Here is a 26,244-nt window from a genome sequence, read left to right as displayed (position 1 = left end):
TAAAAGGCAAACGGGCATCTCATCTCTCTTTTTTTATATACTTACACCATTTGTTCCATTACAGGCAAGCAGACTGTCAGACGAGATCTCCTGGCAGATTCAGCCTTTGAGGTGTTGCGCTGTGCTCTCATTAGGGACAATCCAAGCACTGGGCTTCTTTGAAGTTCTTGAGCTGAGAATGAATAAATGCAATAGAGATGATGCAGCTACTTCAGTCGAACATTCACACCATTTGAGCAGAGGACTGATACCACCGCATTGTGCCATCATCTATATTTCATTCGGGAAAAAAAAGGCAGAACGACAAAAACAACAACAGGAAGAAAACATTCAGGAACAATTCTGCCTCTGCGGCTTTAAAAATGGGTGTATGAATACGCATAGGTTTTGAAGGTGCCATAGAATAAAAATCTACATGTAATATCTATATATTCATAGGCATAGCTGAATAATAGGAGTACTTTACACTGAAATGACATACGATGAGCCACAAACACTATTGTTTTACAGTTGTACCAACACAATCTCACAGCAATTCGTAACTTTTTCATTTAGTGGCTAATTCGTATGAATTCGTACGATCTAATTCGTACAATTTAGTACGATTTGCTCATCCCCCAATGATGGTTGGGTTTAGGGGTGGGGTTAGTTGCCACGCCTCCTTTTTAAAATCGTACAATTTCATACGACTGAACTCGTACGAATTCGTACGAATTAGCCACTAAACTGGCAAAACGTAAAATACTTACGTTTTCTCGTGAGATCAGGCTGGTTGTACAGTTGAAGTCAGAATTATTAGCTCCCCCTTTGAATATTTTTCTTTTTTTAAATATTTCCCAGAGCAAAGAAATTGTCACAGTGTGTCTGATAATATTTTTTTCTACTAGAGAAAGTCTTTTGTTTTATTTTGGAAAAAGAGAAAAATATTCAAAGGGGACTAATAATTCGGTAACACTTTATAACATCTACACACTATAAATCATTTATTAAGCATCAGCAAATAGTGAATTTGTTATTTGTTAAGCATTAACTCTACATTAATAAACGTTAGTAAGCAGTTTATAACTGCAGCTACTAATGCTCTATTCTTGACTTAAGCACCTATATAATGTGCTTAATAATTGTATTTTTATGCTTAGTTATTGATTTATTTTTCATTACTAAATTAAGTATTGCATCATTTACAAACCATTTGTATTTAAGAGTAGTTGAGGGTTTTTGGGATCATACAGAATGAGTTAGTAAATGATTAATAAACTATTGAAATCAACATTTATATTTCTTATTATTCAGGCATATACTAATAGTTAACTAATATGCTAATAAATGCTTTATTAAGTCAACTTGATGCAGTTCTGTGACCTAAAGTGAGGACTATTTACGCTTTATAAATCCTTTATAAATGACATTTAAAGGCTCAGAATCAAATGAACCATAATCTTTGCAATCTTTTCTAAAAAGTAAAATTACTGTAATGTTTAAACATTGCTGAATAATGGAGTGCCAAAAAACGACATAAAACTGGATAAAGCAACAACAACAACAACAACAAGATAATAATTTAACAATATAATAAGATGAAATGTTAGTGATTTTATTTTAGATCAGGTTGCACAGATTTATTTTTCATTTGAAGTACAGTTTCATTTGTGCATCTTTAAATGAATAGGATAATATCATTTTTCCTGTTTAGAATTTAACTGAGCCTTTATTTGTCATTTATAAGGGATTTATAAAGCATGAATAGTCCTCACTTTAGATTAGGTCACAAATGTAGATGACGTTGAGTTAATAAAGCATTTATTAACATACATAGTAACCATTAATATATGCCTGAATAATAAGACATATAAACGTTGATTTCAATAGTTTATTAATCATTTACTAACTCATTCTGTATGATCCTAAAAACCCTCAAATACTCTTAAATACAAATGGTTTGTAAATAATGCAATACTTATAGTAATGAAAAATAAATCAATAACAAAGTATGAAAGTACAATTATTAAGCACATTATACATGTTTGTAAGCCAAGAATAGAGCATTAGTAGCTGCAGTTATAAACTGCTGACCAACGCTTATTATTGTAGACTTAATACTTAGCATATATATATATATATATATATATATATATATATATATATATATATATATATATATATATATATATATATAATATTTCCTTGCAAATATCTTGCAAGGAAAGGTAATTACAATTATTTTGAGATATACATAATATAACAATATATATATATATATATATATATACAAAGAATACTGAGGTTGATGGTTGTGATTAATTTGTCTAATTTAATATTATATACTTTTTTTAATTAAGTCGGTGGTGTTGAATCCCTTTCCCAAGGACCCACCGCTCTGCACATGTGTCTCCCTTATTAAACATGCACAAATCAAATAGTCAGCTCATTGGATGAGAGCTTAACGAACTAAACTGAGGGTGCCAGATAAGACAGACATACAATATGTGCAGAGAGGTGGTTTCCAAGGACCAGGATTGGAAGCCACTGGGCTAATTGTTACTTAATATTTATGATAATGTAGGTCAGATATTTCAAAGGGCACCTATTGCGCAACAAAATCACTTTTATAAGGGGCCTAAACAAAGTTGTTTGGCAACATTCTGTGAATGTAACCAGCTTTAAATAGTAAAACATGAATTGTATTGTCTTCTTTATAATCACACTTGATAAAAACGGTCTGCAAAAAGGCTTTGATTGACATTCTCCCTTTGTACGTGTCATCAGAGGGGGAAAGCCCCGCCCACTAGTGATGATCTCTCCCTTATTAGGATATTATGTTAGGCTTGTTTGTGAATCGGCCACTATGCTGACACACAGGCATTTGTAGCTCCACCCTCTTTTGAAAAGAGCACAATCTCATTTAAATTTAAAGCGACAGTCACCAAATCCGCACAATAGGATCAAAGCCTAAAAGGGGCAGTTTCAAAGAGTTTTAAAACATTATCTGTTTGATATTTTAATCTGAAACTTCACATACACACTCTTTAAACATCAGAGATTTCTTTTACATCTCATAAAAAGAGGCATATGAGGTCTCCTTCAAAGAAATTCAGCTGTAGCAATCTGTGGTGCAGATGTTGCTCATTAACCTTCACTCCAATGGTCTCTCCTGCTTTTGTACTGATATACAGTACCACAATTCTACTTTCCACGTTATCATATTGATTCCAGAGATCCTTGTATTGATGTCGTATATATTCATTAGTAAGTGGCCGAGTATATGAGTGGAGCAGAGTGGGTGTGAATATTGCAGGGAGAGTAGCAGCAATATTTCCTACGCAACAGAGAGCAAATCTCTGAAGATTCCACTGCGCACGCTCAGGTCGTTTCGGGCCAGTCGCTCTACCCCAAATTCCCTCCTGGTTTGAGAATATGCAGAGTAAGTTATAGGTCCAAAGCGTTCAAAACCTTACTCTGGTCAGATATAAAAAAAAAAGGTCTGACAGAAGAAGCAAACCTGGTGAGAGAGTCTGAAACTGCTTGTTCGTGTTTAGCCTCATGCTGCGGTGGGTTTTGCGTATGCATGAGTTGAGTCTCTTGCATATTTACTAAAACAACAATGTATTATGCATTACATTTTGCTGTATTCTGTGGTGCTTTGGATTTTTCCATGCTTAACGATTAAGATTCTGCTGTGATTTAATTCTTGTTCATATTTGATTTGTTTACACTCCAAAAAATTACCTTCACTCTACTTATTTAAAATGAGCTGAAACACATTATAGATTTTTTTTTATTGTCAACTCAATTGTTTTTTTGTTTAATTCACATAAATTTGTAAAAAAACAATACGTTAATTTAATTCCAGCGTATATTTACAGTCTATATATTCAATCCAATTTGTCTTTATTTAGATAGAGCTTTTACAATGTAGACTGTGTCAAAGCAGCTCAACAAAATCAAAGACCTTTACATTAAGTTAAAATGTTAAATAATTGTTGATTCTTTATGATAATATCTAAAATCTTGATTCATCCTTTAATGCAACTTTTTTATTTGACATATACAGGAGCTTTTCATTCAAACTGCATTGTCACTTACATTTAGATTGAGCAATTAGATTTAATCTGGGGTGGGGGGGGGTCACGTAATTAGAGCTGTAAAGCTTAACTTTTAGATTTTAGGTGAAAAATCGAATCTGTTTGTTACCTATTTTTCGGTAATAGGTACCTAAAAAGTCTACAGAGGGGGGGTGATCACCAGAATGGGGAAGTCGCAGAGTAAAATGAGAAAATATGATACATCTGTGTTTCGGAATATGGAAATTTCTCTTCGCCATTTTCATATTATTCGTTTCTATTTTATTTGTACTTGTCTACTTCTTTATGCACTTTGAATTGCCACTGTGTACGAAATGCGTTTTATAAATCAACTTGCCTTGCCTTGTATTTTAAGTTGCATTGTAAAAAATACTGCAAATTACAGTTAAGATATACAATACTGTAAATACACTAACAGCATGGTAAATGGTGCTGAAAATACAGTGATGTCACTGTAATTGATTTACAGTAAGTTACTGGAGAACTGATCTGTAATAGAAACTGATTTTTACCGTACTGTAAATTAATGTGCAGTATATAATATTGTAAATGCATGTACAGCAGGGTAAATGGTGCTGTAATTGCAAATATAGTATTATTGCTGTAAAAGTTCCTGGCGAACTGATCTGTAATGTGAGCAGAATTTTACTGTAGGACACTTATGCAGTATGTTACTGTATTTTAAAATTGGATGTGAAAATTACTGTAAATTTAGCAGTAATCATATACAATACTGTTATACTGTTAATAGATGTACAGCAAGGTATATGGGGCTGTAAATTTAAATACAGTATTATTGCTGTAATTGATGTACAGTAAGTTACTGGCCAACTGAACTGTAATATGAACTGAATTTTACTGTTAGACCCTTGTGCAGTATGTTACTGTACTTTAAAATTGGATGTGAAAATTACTGTATATTTTACAGTAAAGATATACAATGCTGTAAATACATGTACAGCAAGGTAAATGGGGCTGTAAATTTAAATACAGTATTATTGCTGTAATTGATGCACAGTAAGTTACTGGCAAACTGAACTGTAATATGAACTGAATTTTACTGTCCTGCAAATACATATGCTGTATATAAAACTGTTAATACACATACTGCAAGGTAAATGGTACTGTATATGTAAATACAGTATTATTGCTACAGTATTATTTAGAATACAGTATTACAGTAAGTTAGTGGCAAAACCTGTAATATGAACAGTATTTTACTGTAAATTTATGCAGTATTTTGCTGTATTTTAAAGCTGCATTGTGAAAATGATGGTATATATTTAAGTAAAGATGGACAATACAGAAAGATAAATGGTACTGTAAATCTAAATACAGTATTTTTGCTGTAATTCCTTTACAGTAAGTTACTGGTAAACTGCTGCCAGTAAGTTACTGTAGATTCTGCAGAATATTTTGAACAGTGCTTTAATATATCGCTGCTATTAAGTGATATCAATGCGTTTTAGACATATCAGACTAATATCTATTGCAATGAAGCTCATCAAACACTTGGAGCTGGTGTTGTCTGACCGTAAGTTTTGGGAACCATAAAGGTGATGCCTTATTAGTAAACACAGACAGTGTTGTTCTTTGACTTTCTGACATTGCTGAGTATGCTAAATTAAGGTGAAAAGACATCCTGTGGATTAGGGGCTTGGACTAATGTAGGGCTTAATGAATACAAATGAAAAAGTGTGGACCACAGTGGTTTGGGAATAGTCCATAAGAAAAGTGCCCTGTCATCAGAAAGAATAGGCTTGTGTATGAACACTGCAGGTACTTTTAATGAGACCATGATTAGCTGAAAAATAAGGAAGGGTACTAAAATGTACCTCACTTGTGTGTCCAGGATAACAACTTACTATGGAATACATGAGGTACTGCATTAGGTCTATACAATATCATGTAAGATGATGATCCTGCACTTTTTATTACCGTTTTTTATTCTTTGTAAATAGGCTCATTTTACAACTCCCCCAGAGTTAAAGAGTTGAGTTTTAAATTTTTTTATCTATATACTGTGCAACCGGAAAGTGCACAGATTAGTGCTTAATTTTTTCCACATTGTTTTATGTTACAGGCTTATTCCAAAATGGATTAAATTCATTTATTTCCTCAAAATTCTACACACAATACCCCATAATGACAACACTTTAGAATAAATATCCGTTATAACAAGTTGATAGCCCATAATAAACTGTTAATGTTAAATGACTTGTTAAATAATAATTAAAGTTTAATTATTTATAACTGTGACTTATAGATGGCCAATAGATAACTTACAAGCTGTTAGTTAACAAGTTATAACGTATAACATATGACTTGTTAACTGTATTTTAATGATTTATAACTATACCTGATAAATTAGTCATAGATGATGAACAAGCTGTTAGTAAAATACTTATTAAATGCTTGTTAAGTATCAGTTAATAGTGTATATATGTTATTGGGACGTTATGCTAGTTGCAATTATTCTTCATTTATTTACTGTTAGTAAATGAGGAATAGTTGTAACTAAAATAACATACTAATAACATGCTTAAGCTAATAACTAACACTTAACTAATATATTAACTTACTCTTTACAGATCAGTTGTTCATAGTTTGTTAACCATCTAATAACACCAGTGAAACAGCAAATGGATGGAACAAGTTCATGCTACAGAAATCTGATGTGATATTTAAAATATAAAGTGTTTGTATCTTAACCTTGTTCCACTCATAGGCTTTTCTGTGTGCTGTATTTTACCAAAAAAACTCCACAGATGAAATGTTGAACATTGTGTTTAATCTATAGAAACACACAAACTGAGCCAGCATGGCAGAACTGCAGTATACAACAGAATACAAACCCATGAGGTTTGGGCACTTTTTGTGCTAAACATGCAAACAAAATAAATAAGAAATTATTTTATTAGAAAAGTTCTACAAAGTTTCACTGGTATTAGTAGATGGTTAAACTATGAACAAATGTTCTGTAAAGTGTAAGATTTAGGAGATATTAAAGGAACATTAAAAAAAAATTACTTGATTATTATGCCAGGACGACATAATTAATTAATGATGATGATACAGTTCCTAGACATATCGGCTTTCTGTTTGTCTTAGTGTACAATGTAACTACAGAAGAGTCAAGCTTTAAATAGGAGTTAAAAAAAAACAAACTTTTGGTCATTTTAAATCACGATTTTAAAGCCAGATGCTAATGGTCTAATCCGATTCAATGATTTATGCTAAGCTAAGCTAAAAGATTAAAGAATTTCAAAGAAATTTCCAAAGCAGGGACCAATCAGAAGAACTGAGGCTTTTATTTGAAGTTCTATTATATTTTGACTGTTTTATTCTAATCTCACATTATAAATGCCTAATATATCCATCTGTACAGCACTGAACTCAAAACAGCTTCCTGGTTTCTTTTTTTGAGACATTTTTTTTTTTATATTTGGTTTTTTCCAATTAATAGCCTATAACTTTTGTCATCCTTACATTGCTTCAGAATCTACTTTAACCCACAATCCTCTGCAAAAAATGTCATGATGCCTATTTACTATACAAACTTGTACTTTGTAAATCACATTACTAATGATGTATGAATAGACAATGTGTTTTTAAAAATGTCAAGTCAAATTTGCTAATTTATTTGGTATTCAGTTGAGTTACAGTACAAAGAGCCTAAAGATGCTCAAGTACAACTAATTATATGTAGTAAAACCCTTTACATCACTCATTTCGGACAACAGTGTTTCCTAATTGTTAAAACGTCTCTGCTCAGCACTAGTGTGTGTGTGTATCATGCTCTACAGGTAGCTTATAATGAAAGTCATATCCATTAAGGAGTGTGTGGGTGTGCATTTGTTTATCATTTATTTTGTTTTGTCCGCAGGAGATTACGTGGTTCTTACAGTCTTCTTTGACCTGAGCAGAAGAATGGGTTATTTTACCATCCAGACGTATATCCCCTGTACTCTGATCGTTGTCCTGTCCTGGGTTTCATTCTGGATCAACAAGGATGCAGTGCCAGCCCGAACCTCCTTGGGTAAAAGTTTACATTCTGTTCGCATCCTATATGATAAAACAACTTCATGCCATCAGTTTTGTCTGTTTTATATAGTAGATCTAAACACCCTCAAAGAGACACTCTGCTTTTTTATAGGCTATTTCCAATTCCCATAGAGTTTACCAGTTGAGTTTAACCATTTCTGAACCCATTCAGGCGCTCTCTGGGTCTGGTGGGCGCACATTTAGCTTAGCTTAGCATAGATCATTGAATCGGATTAGACCATTAGCATCTTGCTCAAAACAATCAAAAAGTATTATTATATATATTTTTTATTTCCATGGCTGTAGCAGTCGCAATACTAACCATATTGTTCCAGAATGAGAATATAGTTAAATATAAACTTAGCTACATTAACCTAGAAAATTTACATTTTTCTGTTGGTCTTAGTACAGGATTTCTGCAGATAACATAAGGTCAAATTTAAGACTTTAAGACCTTTTTACATTTATTTTATTTATTTATTTATTTATTATTTATTTTTTTTTTTGAATGCTTACACACTAAAAGTAAAAGTAGTTCACTATTAGCAAAACCTTACACTCAAAAAGTAAAACATCTACCTTATTTATTTGCACAACTATAAGCAGATTGTCAAGCACACACTTGTTGCAAAACTCTACACACAGTGTTTTGCAAAACACTAATCACACTTAACATACATTACACACACAAATCTACCATGATGTCACTTCCTTGCAATACCAAAGCACTAGCTGCGTCCCAAATCGCATACTTATGCACTATTCTACTCTATTTTGTAGTATAAATAGTGTAAGTAGTGTGTTCACACTAAAAACTCTAAACATAATAAGTGCACTTTAAATACCCGGATGATGCACTCAATCAGCCGCTAAAATGAAGTGTGGAATAATGGACACTTCACACACTCAACGACCGCTGGTTTGCTCACATAGCGGAAGGGGCGGAGCTATCGGGTGCACATGTTTCATAACTTTATTTATTTTGGATGGTAAAAGCAAAATTCTCCTACGAGAGTGATTATAGCGCCTCCCTATGGTGTATGCGTTAATACTCACGGCAGGTATTATTTGATAATTCGGTCGTTTATTTCACTGATTTGGCAACCGTCAAACGTCATAAAGGAAACGGTTTGAATTTCCGCTTAGTAAAAAAAATATTAGTGTGGCATTTGGGACGACACTATATAAATATACTATCCTGTTGAGTGTGTAAGTGCATAAGTATATAGTGCATGAGTGCATAGTGTATAGTGTGCCATTTGGGACGCAGCTACTGATTGTCAAATTACCGCATCGTCCAACCAATTGGTTCAACGCAGTCGTCAGGTGTGCAAACACTTGTTTGATTAATTGTAGACACACACCGATCAGGTGTTTAAGCACTAGAAAATGCAGCAGGTGAGTTCATCGGTCTTCAAGCACAAGAGAAAGAGTAAGCAAATCAGCAAATAAAATTGATCAAATGCAGTACATTGTTGTCTGGCTGGTTCAGAACTGGTTTCAGCAACATCCACATTTCAACAGTCCTATATCTTCCACCATACTTGCCATTCCTCAACCCTACAGAAGAGTTTTTCTTGGCATGGCGGTGGAAGGTATATAATCTTTATCTCCAGGCTGAGGCACCCCTCATCCAAGCCATGGAGGAGACCATGTGACCAGATGAAGGTAGCAGCAATTAAGGATGGATTCGTCATTCAAGACGTTTCTTTCCAAGGTGTCTTGCTAATGACAACGTTGCCTGTGATGTTGATGAAATTTTCTGGTCAGATGCAGCTAGGCGAAGAGACAATGTCTGTTGTTTTTTTTTTGTTTTTTTGGTAACAGTAAGCTTACAGTACAATACGTAAAGTGACCTGTTGTTACAGCCTGATCTTACGAGAAAACGTAAGTAATTTACGTTTTGTCAGTTTAGTGGCGAATTCGTATGAAATGAGTTCAGTCGTACGAAATTGTACGATTTTAAAAAGGAGGCGTGGCACCTAACCCCACCCCTAAACCCAACCGTCATTGGGGGATGAGCAAATTGTACTAAAATGTACGAGTTAGGTCGCACGAATTCATACGAATTAGCCACTAAATGAAAAAGTTACGAATTGCCGTGATATTGGGTTGGTTGTTACAGTTCTATGAACCTCCATGTCATCATTTTGGACATGTTGAGAAATAAACGAGTTTCTTTGTGCGACATTGGTCTTGTGTAGCGTCAGGTGGATTTACTTTATATTTGTACACTGATGATGATGGCCTACTCTAATCATAGGGAAGTAGAAGTGCTAAAAGTGTTTTAGGTTTATCACAGCAGAGTGTAACTCGTGCAAACAGAGTATAGTAAATGTGAAACGTGTGTTTCTTATGGTAAAAAAAAAAGTGTGTTTTGGCTGCTGGCACCATTGAAACAGACATTTTGCATTGGAACAAGTAACCAAAGGTTTGGTTATAGCAGCCCAGCCATGTATATTGACCCTGTTCAAAAAGACAAGACATCCGAAAATCAAAGTGTCAAAATAACAAGAACAAAACAAAACAAGGAACTACGGCAGGATAACAAGAACAAGGCTATAACCAGACAAGAAAGATGAACGACTCAGTGACAAACAAACTGGTTCAAGGTGTAGGTGTAGACAGCCGTGTATGCAATCAGTATAAATGGAAGCCGGGTGTGTGCACGATGGAATGTATGGATATGTAGTTCTTTCACCACTGTAGTTTGCTATCAGAGTTCGTTGGCGAACTACAGTGCCATCTGGTGGTCCAAGACAGTCATGACAGATTCGTTTATTTGACTCTGAGTCAGCTATTTCGCTAATGTATCAATAGTTTTAAACATGCTGCATTTTTAGATTTAAACTCAGCTGGATGTTTTTATTCAATAAGTGCTGTGTTACACACTGCATGGAAGGTCATTTTCAAAAACCCACAATAGGGGCTCTTTAAGCATTTATGTCAGGGGTGGCCAATCATGTTCCTGGAGAGCCACCTTCCTGCAGATTTCAGTTGCAACCCATATCAAACACACCTGAAGCAATTAATTAGGACCTGAACACCACGTGATAATTACAGGCAGGTGTGTTTGATATGGGTTGCAACTGAAATCTGCAGGAAGGTGGCTCTCCAGGAACAGGGTTGACCACCCGATTTATGTAATCACTTTCTTTTTGTTCAATATTTTCAGAACCATTAAAAATGTGGTAAAATTTCAAAAAGGTTCGTGTTTTTCTCTGCAAATTTAAAAGTACATTTTTGTTGTCCTTTGTGAATTAAAATGCCACGTTAAAATGAAACCTTACAGACAAAACCTCAAAAACCCATGCTTTTGTTTCACTGTTATTTACTTTGTTCCCCAGGAATCACAACGGTGCTTACCATGACCACTTTGAGTACCATTGCCAGGAAGTCTTTACCGAAAGTGTCGTATGTCACGGCTATGGACCTCTTCGTGTCTGTGTGCTTCATCTTTGTTTTCGCCGCTCTGATCGAGTACGGAACGCTCCACTACTTTGTGAGCAACCGCAAGCCCAGCAAAAAATCCGACAAGAAGAAGAAAAATCCTGTGAGTACACTTACTAATGTAATTCACATTTTCTGCAACAATAGGGCAATATTTAAAATGTGTATTTAATTTCAAGGTTCTAAATATTCTATTAATTCATTCATTCATTTATTTATTTAGCATTTTTACTTATTTTATTTTTATTTATTTTTCTGAGAATTTTAATTTTGTCCATGGTTGAGCACTCGGAAATACTTCAAGTTAGTAAGTAAACATTTTAGGCTTTCACTGTGAACATAATAACATTTGGTGAAACTCTAAGGCAGCATGACTTGTGTTTTTCTGGAGAGTAATCTACAAAATAAGGGTACTTTGTAACGTTTACCTTAATAAGGGTAATGTTTATATACTTAAAGGTTTGAGTGTGTCCAGTTTACATGAATACTTCAGGATTTGAGTCAAGTTGGTTGGTCAAAGACACTGTAAGATGACTTATCTTTAATGTGAGGACTTTTATTCTGAAATGTCCTACGACTACAGTCTGCAGTTTGCTATGAAATTATATAATATATAAAGTAGTCCTGACTGGTGTTAAACCTGTTTAAAGTCTGGTTCATGTGTGCTGCATGCTGTCGGTGCTTGTTAAAGTTTGTGTTGTTAGCTTAGCGACATGCTAAAGCTTTATTGTTAATCCTGTAGGACTGAACATTTAGAGAAAGGCTCATGTGAGTTTTGTATGGAGAATTGTGCTTGGGAAAGTATGTTGCCGTCCAAAAAGAGGGTTTTAAATTAGACATTAAAAAGTTTCCTTCATTCCTGTGTTGACTGCTTACAACTGGTCACTTCATGCATTTTCTCAGACTGGATAGCTATTTCACTTCTGAAAAGGGTCAATTTACATTCAGCCACATAAATGTGTCTCCGCTATGTGGATCAGGCCCGGCCCTAACCAATTTGGCGCCCTAGGCAAGATTTCAGGTGGCGCCCGTCACATCGCAGTAAATTCCACTGCTAGTGTATAGTCATAAGAAACTAAATAGCTTTTTGATCGACTACTACAAGCTGGGAAAACGTCAGATAAATATGCCAATGCAATTAACATTATTGCTGAATAGATCTAATATTTACACATTTTCTTAAGGAAGTAATGATGGAGGTAATTACAATACTATTACTATTTTCCATAACATCTATGCCCTTCCATAACATTAGCTGACGTTAAAACTAACAGATAGCACTATAGCTATTTATTGATTAGCATTGTTATGCCATGTCTGTCAACGTCGGGATGTAAAAATATCAATGAATGAAGCATTCGACTACTTTGGTAAATGTTTGTGCTCATTTAAGAGAAAATTAGTTGTGGTTAAAATAAGACACGCCGGACGGAGCAAAAAAAAAAAAAAAAAGAAGCACTTATTCGACGGTCCCTTACTGAGAGCTCCACTTTGTGCGAGCTCTCCTTGCTAAACACATATCTTCGGCTAAACGGAGCAGTGGTCGTTATGTTGAGCGAAAAAAAAAAGAGAAAGACAGCTGTGAAACATAACCAGCTTTGCCTTTTTGTAGGAAACACACTTTAGATGTTTTTAGAGTAAGAGGTTTTGGAGTTATTGCCATTTATCACTGAATGTGTCAGGGATATCAAAAACAAAACCAACTTAACCGCGCTCATTTCTGGCGCCCCCTGGATGTACAGCGCCCTTAGCATTTGCCTTTACTGCCTATGCCATGGGCTGGCCCTGATGTGGATATAAATCAGATTTTCAAATCTCACATTACACTACATAACACCAAAATTATTATTTTTTGTTCACGTGCACGGAGCTACAGTAAACAGCATTTAGAGGCGCTCGAGCGCAAAACCATCAATGAGAGCGCACATTGAAGAAGATGCCCAGAGGCGATATGAACGTGGAGCTGCTTATTGCTCTGAACAATAATCATTTCTTCATCGCTGGAGCTGCTGCTTGAACCATCCATAACAACAAACGTGTCAACTTTGTCTTCTTCTGTGTTAAAAGCGGGTGTCAAAAGCTTAAAGTTGTGTAGCGCCATCTAAATTCAAGGAGTGAATTTGCATACTTTTCTGCTCGACGCCAGTGAAAATCCCTTGGGTTTGAATCCGGAAAAACGTCTTGAAAAACGCTGATGAGCCTTAAAGGGCCATGAAACCCCCTCGTTTCAGCAGGGTGTTTTCACACCTCTACTTTGGAAAAAGCCAGAAAAGTGGGCATGTCCAGCTCTGTTTAGGGGGGAGGGTCGGAGGAACTAAAGAGGCACGGTGTGGGAGTGTCTATTTGGGCACGCGACTGTGTTTACATGGGCATCTGTAGTCGAATTATTTGCCAAATTATTAATGGTGGACTTTAACTGTCTTTCATTCAGAGAATTCATTCATGTCCCTCGCGACAAACAAAATATTTGATTCGAGGAACTGCTGTAAGCATGTATTTTTCATGCAATGTTTGATACCGCACAGCGAATGAGAGAAAAAAAACTCAGCATTTCCCGGAAACTTAGATGCACTCGGCAGGTAGTGTCAGAAAGCCGCGTGTGTTATTCCGGTCACAAAATGCGGTAAAAATCCTACACGAGGTTAAAGTTTGGTTGTGGTGCTAACATGTTAATGTTTCGATACGAACAAACTGAATAAACAAAGAGCACTGGTCGCTCACTTACCAAATCTGTAGAGACAGGACAATCACCAGCAACTAGAACCGCGTCTTTATTAAGAGGAGACTACAAGGGAATCCGGATCTCAGCGTTTGCAGATGAGAACGGCTCTCAGGTAATCAATAATCCTCCTTAGACACGTAAGTTATTGTTGTCGAGTGTCGCGTACACTGTTAATCCACACGTGACTCCAGCTGCGCTCTCACAGAGAGAAAATGAAAACGAAACTTAACTGCAGCAAACTATAAAAGCAACACTTCACGCTTGTTTTGCCAACACAACGTGGCGTCTCTGCCGTCTAAACACCGTGACAGTAATGAATATTAATGAAGTTGCACAATAGAGCGCGCTGATTGGTTTGAACCAAGCCTTACTCATGCATTAATGCATCAATCTGTAAGACGTAATAAGACACACTCTGTCACAGACGTCCAGTCTGCATGCTGGAATACACGCTATTATGTCATGACCGTGACGCAGCTTCAAAAATTCGTTTTAAACCGGAAGTACGAATTTGCTTGAAATAACGCAAAAACAACCAATTTACACTTTTCAGTGAAATATAGGCATCCTAATAGTGTTTTTAGCAGTGTGGGACACATATACGACTGTCAACAGCTCAAAAAATATGTTTTGGTGTTTCGTGACCCTTTAACATTGTCCAGGACCAGGAAAGTGGTTGAAGCCAGGGGTGCCCAAACTCGGTCCTGGAGTGCCGGTGTCCTGCAAAGTTTAGTTCCAACCCCAATCAGACACACCTGAACCAGATAATCAAGCTCTTTCTAAAGACACTTCGAGCAGGTGTGTTGAAGGAAGTTGGAACTAAACTATGCAGAACTCAGACCCTCCAGGAATACAGGGCATCCCTGGTTTAAGCGATTGGGATTTATATCCCTCTCAAATGCATTACAAATAGAATTTACACCAAAAGTTATGAAGTGACCAGATGTAAACAGCCCCAATAAGACAGCATTTGATTTTGGAATGTAGCAGGAGTTTCCATGCTGGAACCTTTTGTTTTTTTTTTGCTTGAATTTCTTCCAAACGTGGTCAGCGTGGACCACCTCTGTTAAGCAGCGTCACTGAGCACTGATGTCCTCAATCCAAGTCATTTCACCAGCAGGTCTGAAGCGCAGCCTTAGATTTTCATCTCAGCGTGGCGCTCATATCTGTAGCTCGAGGAGGGCTGATCTCAGCAAATGGGGTCGTTCCACTTTCCGATGATTAAAGGGGTGCCAGAAATGTCTTATTTGATTTGGGGGTTGAAAAATGTCAGGCAAATGAATGAGTAATGATTGTCAAACCACACTCGACAGTCAAAGAAGAAAGACTCTTCAAATATAACGCCAACCAGCGCTTGCTGAAGACGCGTTTTGATCTGCGTAGAGTGCCAATCTGCTCCTTAGATGATTCTGTTCTTCTTTTCGTGTTGATTGTTTTCTGCACGCATGCCCTTATAATATATTAATACTGTGTTTTTACTGTTTATAAGAGTTTAATTTCGATTGGTTGAGCTATATTTCGTAAACCGTATCCAATAGCTTATCCTGTTTATACTGTTTACTTGTATTTCTGCTATCCTTGCACTTTGCAGATGTGTTTTCCTTAGGAACGAGCAGCCATTTCTATTAAACGTGTTAAAATATGCTGCCTTGCATCCCCTTCCTCTGTGTCTATGTATATGTGTGAGTTGCAGTAATATGTTCTCTTTCCACTTTCAGAGCCGTTTTGCATTCTATTGTTCATGTATGTCTGATTTCTGTTGTTGTTGGTTTGTGTGTGTTTGTGTTGTCTTCTTTTTCGATTCCTAATATTTTTTTTGTTTCCTGTGTGGACAAAAGCTCCTGCGGCTCTTTTCCTCAAAGGTATATTGCTCATGTAAAAGTTCACTAATCATGCATGTGTCTGCGCAACCACACTGCTCTTGTGTCTGGTCTTTAGACTCACTGCACTAACATCTAGCAAGTTTAGCACTGAACCTCCTGTGCTGTGAAAGGCAGTGGGGCACACTTTTGCCAGCACAAACTCTCTTGATTTGATTTGACTTTTGTTCTTAACATAAAAAGGAATTGACTAAAATGGCTGAAATATTTGCATCATTCTTTGGATTGAAATGTGCCCGCCTTCCTCCCTTTCTGTGTTTGTATATGAGGCTTTGAAACCTGACAGGAATAGTCAGCAGAGCCTTAACAGCTTGAAATAGACAACCACACTAATTACCTTAATCCCAGTTAAAGAGCATGAGGCTTTGGCAGATTTTGCCATAGTAATCTTTTAACAGTCAATGTGCATTGAGGCATAGTTAACTTGCACTTTGGATTAGAAGAAAGTTCCCCAGAATCTGGAATGGAGGGAATTACTCTTGTGTAATTTAACATACCAGACTATACCAGTGGTTCTCAACAAGTTTTGCTTCAGGACCTAAATTTTAGACAACAAACAGATTTATTCATGTATTCATAGTTTATTTGTATTTCCACACAATGCACAACTGTCATACACAATACAAACACTCACACAGAGCTGTGACAAAATAATGAATAAAAAGAGTGAGGCTATGGTCAAATAAATAAATGAATAAAAAAAAGTGAGACTGCTGAGCAGTGCAAGCAGCTAGGCACACCGGCCCTCGCTGCCAAAAAACGGACCGGCTCACCAGGAATTCTCCCAGTCCTCCCGATTAGCCAATCCAGGCCTTCTCGGAGAACGCCTGATTGAGGTGGTCTCGGCTCGATTGAAACGAACTCTGGAGCCCGGCTATATCACAGTGTTTTATGGATAGGCATACGGCTATATGAAGGGAGACATACGAGTAGGTTGGAAGGTCAATCCAGACATTTCAAGTCTCCCGGAAGTTCCGGGAGTCTCCTGCAAATGCAGAGAGACTCCCGGATGCCCGCAAATGAGTGATAACCTCCTGGTAATCACGTGTCTCCCAACCGGTCCTCAAATACGCCGTGCACCCTTTTCACACCTCCCCACTGCATCCCTCTTCGCTCCTCAGACACGTTGTGGGCACCCTGTCAAACACCCCCAATGTAAGGAGACTTGTTTTAGCTATTTTGGTCAGTTTAGAAACTTTGCCGTGTGAAATCGAACCGCACCAAGAACAAAGAGCAGCAATTTAACAATTTTAATCACTGTTTCAGAACAAATGAATCGATTCACAAGCGTGAAAGCACCCTAACAGTAGGTTTGAGTTCTATTCATTTATTGGCTTTCACTGTGCTCAAACTGCTTCATTTACTCAAATGAATTAAGTTAACATTACCCATTAGGATTAGTTTTTGAACTTAAATAGTTTGTTGCAATCGGTTTCCTCAAATGGTTTGAGTAATCCTTAACTTTTTGAATTTACAGTGTATAAGCCTGTAGGAACCTGTAAGCACCATCTTGTCTCTCCATGTGCACTAGTGATGGGTCGTTCATGAACGATTCGTTCATTTTGAACGAATCTTCAATATGACTCGGGAACTACGAGTCCTCTCAGGGAGTGATTCGTTCATCCACGCGTGCACATATTTGTGCAGGTAGTATCGTTAATTTTAAGTCTTCGTCACATTGGCAGAAGCCAATCATACGCGTTTAGAGCCGGAAAAAGAATTGATCCGCTTACCTCTCGAGTCCTCTATCGGGTCTTAGTCACTCGATCATCACGGGCCAATCATACGCGTTTAGAGCCGGAAAAAGAATTGATCCGTTTATCTCGAGTTCTCTATGGGGTCTGAGTCATTCGTTCCTCACGGGCCAATCATACGCATTTAGAGCCGGAAAAAGAATTGAACCGTTTATCTCTCGAGTCCTCGGGTTTGAGTCATTCTCTCACGTCATGAACGAACGATCTTGGCTCCTATCGGCTTAGACTGTGCATTGATTAAGATTATATGTGACTGTCAGTGTAACGCGAACGAACCGCTGACATTTGAAGACATGAAGAGGTGAGCTGAGCAAAGAGACAACAATGTCTTCATAGACAAAAGAGCAGGTAAACACTGAATTATTATTTTCTCCTTCTTATAGTATTCTAGTTATGACTTATTTGTCGTGCAATCAACCCTTTGGGCAAGTTGTATATGTGTTTGGAAGCAATTCGTAACATTTGAATAATATTTTGGCAAATTGAACCAAATGAACGAAATGACTCGAAAAAAGATTCGTTCATCTTGATGAACGAGACTCAAAGATCCGAGTCAGTAAAATGATCCGAACTTCCCATCACTAATGTGCACCAAACAACCTCCCAAAAAAAATGATATCAACCAAAGGAAACATTACATGCGATTATATAATTAAACCTTTGTGATTACATTTATATAGTGATGCTTTGTTTCTCATTTCGGGCCCCAGTTGAGAACCACAGTTAAAAAGCGATATATAAAACAAGGAGGGAAGCTTTCTTTTCTTAAGGTTGTCATATTTCATCCAGTTAAAGCTGCAAATTCCACTGTATTTGTTTCTTTCCACATGGCAGGCTATTTGTGCTCTATTTGTGCTTTCCACATGCTTCCTTGAAACCCTTTGAGAAGCGAGTCACGTGGCCCGTTTCCACACAGCCTCAGGTGGCTCTGTCCTAAATGCTACATAATGTGCAACTGGAGAAGCCAGCATGAACAGCTGGTTGTGCTTCGTTTTTCAAAGGGATTTGAAGCACTCTTCCCGTGCTGGGCAAAAAAAATAAAAAATAAAATAAAAAAAATTATATATATATATATATATATATATATATATATATATATATATATATATATATATATATATATATATATATATATGTGTGTGTATAAATATATAAAAATTGTGAGTCCAGAAATGTGGATATGATCCTGTTTCTCTTAATAGGCAATATTGACAAGCTGGTCTTTTAACGTTTGTGTATATCAAATGCATATTTCAATTAATATTTCAGCATATTCATATTATCTAACTGCTCTTCTGCATTTTGACACACAATATCTTGTTAGAAAATCCATGCAATCTCTCAAGGAAAACTTATGTAGTGACTTTAATCTTTTTATCTTGACATTTGTAGAGATAACGCAGTATTTTATTTTTTAATATTTGTTATTGTTCAGTGTTGGGGAAGCTACTCTGAAACTGTAGCTTGATTCGCTACAAGCTACTCATCAGCAAGCTAAGCTACTGTCAAACTACGCTTCGGAAAAAGTAGCTAGCTACACTACAAGTTCCTTCCTAAAAGTAGCTAGTTACATTGAAGTTACTTGTTTCTAAAGGCGTATATTCCAAAAACGTGAATTGAGGTTTATTTTCATGGGGACCTATTATGCAAAAATCACTTTTATTTGCGGTTTGAACACAGTTGTGTGGAAACAGCGGGTGGATATTGCCAACATCTAATGGTAAATTTTAAAAAATAATAAAAATTATAATCACATTTCATAAAAGCAGTCTGTAGAAACACTTCATTCTCCGTTTGTACATGTCATTAGAGGGGGGAAGTCCTGCCTATTAGTGACAGTCTGTCCTTCATTAGCATAGACAGCCCAGAGTGAGAAGCCGCTGTCCTCCTGTTTGCTTTGTTCACACCAGATGCAGAACGCGCAGATGAATTGCGATATTCGCGCGTAAATAGATGCACGAACATTCGAGTTTACTCGCTTCATTCGCGCGTCAAATTTACTCTACAATAGACGCTGATTTGCGTGATGGGCAGGGCTTCTGTCTGCCCGGTGACTCTAGCGTCGTTGCTAAATGTCTAACATGGATTTTATTGAGAAAATAACTGTTTATGTGCTTCATGAAGGCTGAAAAACAGCGCCGATTCTGACTGAGCCGAGCCCAGTTTGATGAACTGTTGTCGGTGTGTTCTGGAGGACAGGAGAACAGGTGCTATGTCATAATCACGCCCCCACAAGAACAAGCTCTTGATTGGTTAATGCGGCCCGAATGTCCGCTGAAGTTCAGATTTTCCAACTCGAGCGGTTCGCGCTATTCACACGTTAAGCTTATCAAATGCACAAAATGCTCAATTTGCACTGCACAATTCACGTCATTCGCACCCCGCCATTCGTATTGTGGTGCAGGATGTCTATTCGTGCATTTGCATTGACTTAACATGTAAATCACTCGCGCTTGACGCTTCTTCCGCGTCTGGTGTGAACACAGCATCAGAGTTTTTGCACTGTACCTGCGAAAGATAAATGTCAGAGACTAAGTTGCTTTTTATGCTCTCTTCGGTTCTCTCTGAAGTCCAAGCGGGTCTGCAACAAGATTCGTTTGAGCCGTTCGACTCAGTATCTTTTAGTTTTCTGTCCATAAAGACAGTTCATGTTGTTCAATCAGAGGGTCGGTCATCTGGAGGCGTTTTCATTTAGGGCTTCTGTCTGCCCGGTGACTCTAGCGTCGTTGCTAATTGTCTAACATGGATTTTATTGAGAAAATGACTGTTTATGTGCTTTATGAAGGCTGACAAACAGCGCCGATTCTGACTGAGCCGAGCCCAGTTTGATGAACTGTTGTCGGTGTGTTCTGGAGGACAGGAGAACAGGTGCTATGTCATAATCACGCCCCCACGAGAACAAGCTCTTGATTGGTTAATGCGGCCCGAATGTCCGCTGAAGTTCAGATTTTCCAACTCAAGCGGTTCGCGCTATTCACATGTAAGCTTGTCAAATGCACAAAACGCTCAATTTGCACTGCACAATTCGCATCATTCGCACCCCGCCATTCGTATTGTGGTGCAGGATGTCTATTCGTGCATTTGCATTGACTTAACATGTAAATCACTCGCGCTTGACGCTTCTTCCGCGTCTGGTGTGAACACAGCATCAGAGTTTTTGCACTGTACCTGCGAAAGATAAATGTCAGAGACTAAGTTGCTTTTTATGCTCTCTTCGGTTCTCTCTGAAGTCCAAGCGGGTCTGCAACAAGATTCGTTTGAGCCGTTCGACTCAGTATCTTTTAGTTTTCTGTCCATAAAGACAGTTCATGTTGTTCAATCAGAGGGTCGGTCATCTGGAGGCGTTTTCATTTAGTAAATAGTGCCTAGAACTCAGACCGGGTTTTCATGTCTATGTGCCCAAGGTTCCTACCACACCCCTTTGAGACCAGGTAGTATACCTGCAAGTGCTGCCTATGAGGAGGCAGCATGTTTTGCATTGCTGTGTGCCGTTCGCACACTGCGCTTCTATGTGGACCGCACCCAGAGCATAAACCTCTAAGCAGCTATTCTTCTATTATGGTCAGCAGAAATGAAATACTGTATCAAAGCAGAGGTTGGCCCACTGGATAGTGGATGCCATCACCCATGCATACCAGGGCAAGCCATGTCCCCTGGGTGTGAGAGCACACTCAAAAAAGAAAGTTGCCTCCACTTTGGCATTAGCACACTACAGCTCTCTAGCAGATTCTGTAGAGCTGCGGGCTAGGCTACACCTACTGCATTCGTAAAATTTTACATTCTAATAGTGGAGCTGCATTCCTCCTGGTTGCCCAGCCAGCCGGGAGAAACTAAACTCAGTGTCAAAAAATGCTCTCTTGATAGAGAGTTCCTCTGAAGCCCCCAGCACCCAACTTGGCAAAGGAGCCAGCTGCTTGGCCCATTATGTTGTCTGGTATGCCCGTTTGGTCAATCTGCATCTTGGGGATCAGTGCCAGCTATGAGTTATCCCCGCTTGGTGATCTCATATGGATCAGTCAGCCACGGTGAGTTCCCCCTTCTCAGGCGGACCCGTGTTTTCCCTACCACCTAACTATCTTACTCGTATGCAGCGTTCTTCCTGGATAGGGCTAGCCCATGTGCTTATATTGTCACCAGGTCTCTTCATTTGGGTAGCAGGTGGCCTCCACAGCATCCTTCCCTTTCAGGACTGGGACACTTTCCCAACGTACTGTTGTAGCTCTAAAATCCCTTGTCTACAGTTACTGTAGCTGGGTAAAAGACTCCCAATTTTAAATATTCCCATATTTTGGTAGTCAAGAGCCTAGGCACATTGGAAGGTTGCACCTTTGGTGAAGTTGTGCACTCATGCTTTGCTTGGCAAACATCTCACCAAACAAGTGATGGGCACGGCTGCAATGGCGCTTTCCATACACATTCCCTATGTGTCAGTAGTCACAACGTTCTAGAGTCACAACAAGTTCCCAGTCTCAAGGGGAACGTCCTGGTTACTAAAGTAACCCACGTTCCCTGAAGGAGGGAATGGGAACGTAGTGTCTCCTTGCCACAGTAGCTGGGTCTCCAGCTGATAGCTGAGTGTTTGGTTTCTTCAGCGATTAAAAGCCTGACTTAGGGCGTACTCGCACTATGCTATCCGAACCGTGCCCAGGCCCATTTCCCGGATCGTTTGAGAAGTGTGAGTGCGCTGAATCGGGCTCAGGCACGGTTCATTTGGCCGGCCCTGGCCCGGTTGGAAGAGGTGGGCCTAAGCGCGGTATGTTTGTAATGTGAGTGTAAAACGCGCCAAAGCCCGAAACTGAAAGCGAGACCTGACTTTAAGGGACTGTTTCATTTGGATTTATTAATTATTCTCAATGTTCAATGAACGCAAACTGCCGTAGGCTAATAAAGACGCAAACCTCACTGCACGTCAGCTGCGCACCTTCAGCAAACCTCCTCATTCCTGCAGCACGAGGGCTTTATGATTGTTTATGAGCGCTAAAAGGGGCAGATCTGTTCGGTGAAAAATCTGACTGCGTGTCCCCGCATCCCTAAGGACTGTTTGGCGAAATATTTGACTGCATATCAAACGACTGAAACAATATAACTAGAGAAATCTCCACTGTGCTGAGCAAGAGCGCTTAATGAACAGCGCAGCATCGATGACGTAAGCGTGCCCAGGCGTACGAGTACGGCTTTAGTCTACTTCAGCTGCAGGCTATATACTCAGCTAAGTGAATCAGCAACACCTGTGAGGAGCTGCACTATGCCAATTCATAGGGATTTATTAGCCTGTTTTCTTAAGCTGCGGTCGCACTTGATATTGAGCTTGCAAAATTCTGTAGTACGGCGCTGTGAAAAGGGGCGGGATTAAACAAGATGATTAGACATTTAAAAAAGCGAGCGATTGGTCCATATTTTAAATTTCTGGCTTTAGAGGTCATGCTTCGATCCTCAATTGGTCTCACGCAGTCAACAATTTCGCAGGTCAGAGTTTACCAAGCATGTACTTTGCAATGCAACGAACTGCAAAACTTGTCACACAAGCTTGTGTTTACGGTCTGACGCATTTGTGTGCGTATGAATGGAAGCCTATGGGGAGAAAGGTTCAGTGTGACCGCAGCTTTACTCTTCAGAGTGATTAGTAATCTAACAGTTCCCAATGTGTCAGTAGACACACCGTCTCCGTTCCTAGAGAGAAAAACGTGGGTTGCGACAGTAGCCGGGATGTTCTTCAGGTTAATTGTCAGCTATTAAATTACTTTATGGAATACATTTCAACTGTTATATTCCAAAAAATAACTGTAATGAATTAATAAATTAATTTAAAACCAAACAATGTAGGATTTATGTTTGCAAGACAAATGTCTGCTGCTTCAGATCATTACAGGTTCACTAAATGAACTGTATCTGTTGTCAAGCAGCTACACTACTGTTAGCTACAGGAAAAGCCCCCAAGACAGAATCTGTGGACATTTTTGCTTTTTTCTGCACGTAATTTTGTATAAAATTTGGCTTTGAGAGTATAGTAACTGAAAGTCTCTCGTATAACACATCCATAATTGACAGAAAATCTCTTTACTGTATGCTTACTTTATCACGAAGTAAATTAAATAGACTCGATGATGGGCAAAAGAAATCTACCAATTTCTGCCTGTGCAAATCCGTGTGGGCCTAATCATAAATAGGTGAGCTACAAAATAAGGTATCTAAGCTAGCTGAGCTACTTGTAGCTAGCCACTCCCCACCACTTTTGATACTATTATTGCATGACATGTAATAGCTCGCTAATTTCACACAATTTAAAAACAGATAAACAAACAGCTTTAGCATTAATTAAATAGCAAAGACAGGAACAAGTTTTCACAGCCAACAATTGTAGTGACACGTCATTTACCTAATTAGGTGCTTTGGCAAACCTTTAAACATGGACTGTAGCAGTTAGTGGAGATGTCCGTTGTGTTTGACGATCTGTCGCTGATTCTGTGTTCTCTTCTAAAAGCAGGCCCCAACTGTGGACATTCGCCCACGCTCGGCCACCGCCATCCAGATGAACAACGCCACCCAAATGCAGGAGCGGGACGAAGAATACGGCTACGAATGTCTGGACGGAAAGGACTGCACCAGCTTCTTCTGCTGCTTCGAGGACTGTCGCTCAGGAGCGTGGCGGCACGGCCGTTTGCACATCCGTGTTGCGAAGATTGACTCTTACGCTCGCATTTTCTTTCCAACCGCATTCGGTCTATTCAACGTAGTTTACTGGTTTTCCTATCTCTATCTTTAAAATATATAAATATATATATAAATATTTAAAAAAAACATAGGCTGGCCTTATTTTACGTTACAGATTCCAGCAAGACCCTTTTATGGAAATGTGAACCCACTGAAAACATTAAGTTGCTTTTTGTTGGCGTTGTTGTTATTTTTCCAGTCTATCTATCTATCTATCTATCTATCTATTGATTTTTACATTTGTTTTAAGTATGTTTTTTGTGTGTTTATGTAATATGTGAAATGTTGGTTTGTCTATGTTTACATCTTTTCGAGCAAGTATATATTGTGCATAAAGCAAACGTTGTAGCAAAAAAAAATGATCAAAGGCGCAGACAATGGAAATCTGCATCTGTAGGATTATTCCTGGAAATTCCATTATCGCTTTTAGTAAAAAGCAGGAAATCTAAATACTATACTTTTAGCCTGTAAAGAGCAAAAGTAAGCACTACAGACATTTTGGAAAAAAATTATCCAAATGCTTACCTGCCAGGGCTAAAAAAAATATAATAGAAATTGATCAAAAATAAACAAATAATTCCTAGAGTTTTTACAACCCAGGCTCATTCTGAAAACGTAGTCCCGTGAACGTTTCTGGAGACCCCGAAATGCATCTTGGAAGGAATGTATTTTTGCAGTTTTTGTTTTCGCGAATCCACTAGAGGTCGCTGTGTGTGATTTTTCGTATCTCAAAATGTCTCTTGCGAATGCCATTCGCTCCCGTGCTGTTCTCGCGTAAACCCATCAGAGGCCGCTGTCGACCAACCGTCTGTCTGACTGAATTATTGACTGTACTACCGGCCAATCGACTGACCCACCCTACTCCTCCTCTAAACCCAACCAATTGTACAGATTGACCCGCCCACCCACTTACTTCCCTAAACCCAATCAACGATTTACAAAAGAAGTCCAGAAAAAGAAAAGCCCGTGTCTGATTTTTACGTTTTCGGATTTTACCACATTCTCACCCTGTTATTCACTTGTTTATTTTATTTTATTTTTTTGTTTGGATTTTGTTTTTGTCTTACCTGATTTCTGGAACTGCTCTTCGCCAGACTCTAAGCCGTTTATCGTTGTTGTGGTCAACTCCCGACGTACACGACAAGCTAACTGGACAAACTGGTTGCAGCAGGTAAGCCCTCCACACGGAGGCAAGCGGTCAGCCTGTAAGTGCAAAAAAAAACGGCGCCATACCACCCTGTAGCGTTCACTTAATAAATAAAATCCAGCCATATGTACCTCCGGCTACATAATTTACGGTATCCAAAATAGTCCACGGAACTACGTTTTTAAAATGAGCCTGTGTTGAATTTTTATTATTTGTGAATTTTAAAAAACAAAAAAAAAAATCATGTGTTTAAAATTTCTATGCCATTTGTAACACTGGTTTTTCATGTGTGGTCATGGCTGGTTAAACATATGGTCACCTGTACAAATGTTGTAAATAATGAATACTGTATAATGTAGTGATATACATCATACTGCATGCACCTTTTAGGCCAAAAGAAAATTTAGGCTTCTGTCATCTTCAAAAAGAGGCAAAAAAGGGGGTCAGGAAACAT

At 38.2% G+C, this 26,244-nt stretch overlaps 1 protein-coding gene across 4 annotated transcripts in view; it reads left to right on the top strand.

Annotated features, from left to right (window-relative positions):
* Positions 1–26,007, top strand: part of gabrg2 (gamma-aminobutyric acid type A receptor subunit gamma2) — a 101,988-nt gene extending 75,981 nt beyond the window's left edge. Inside the window, exons 7-10 of one of the 4 annotated variants that reach the window (XM_073934584.1) lie at positions 7,969–8,121; positions 11,474–11,679; positions 16,137–16,160; positions 24,414–26,007. In XM_073934584.1, the coding sequence (XP_073790685.1) occupies positions 7,969–8,121; positions 11,474–11,679; positions 16,137–16,160; positions 24,414–24,695 (665 nt within the window). In that variant the 3' untranslated portion in view covers positions 24,696–26,007. 4 annotated transcript variants of the gene reach the window in all.
* Positions 26,008–26,244: the final 237 nt, after the last annotated feature.

The sequence above is a fragment of the Danio rerio genome, chromosome 21 (assembly GCF_049306965.1).
Source record: "Danio rerio strain Tuebingen ecotype United States chromosome 21, GRCz12tu, whole genome shotgun sequence".
Lineage (NCBI taxonomy): Eukaryota > Metazoa > Chordata > Actinopteri > Cypriniformes > Danionidae > Danio > Danio rerio.
Note: the sequence above shows the minus strand (reverse complement) of the source record. Positions and strands in the feature narration are given on the sequence as shown.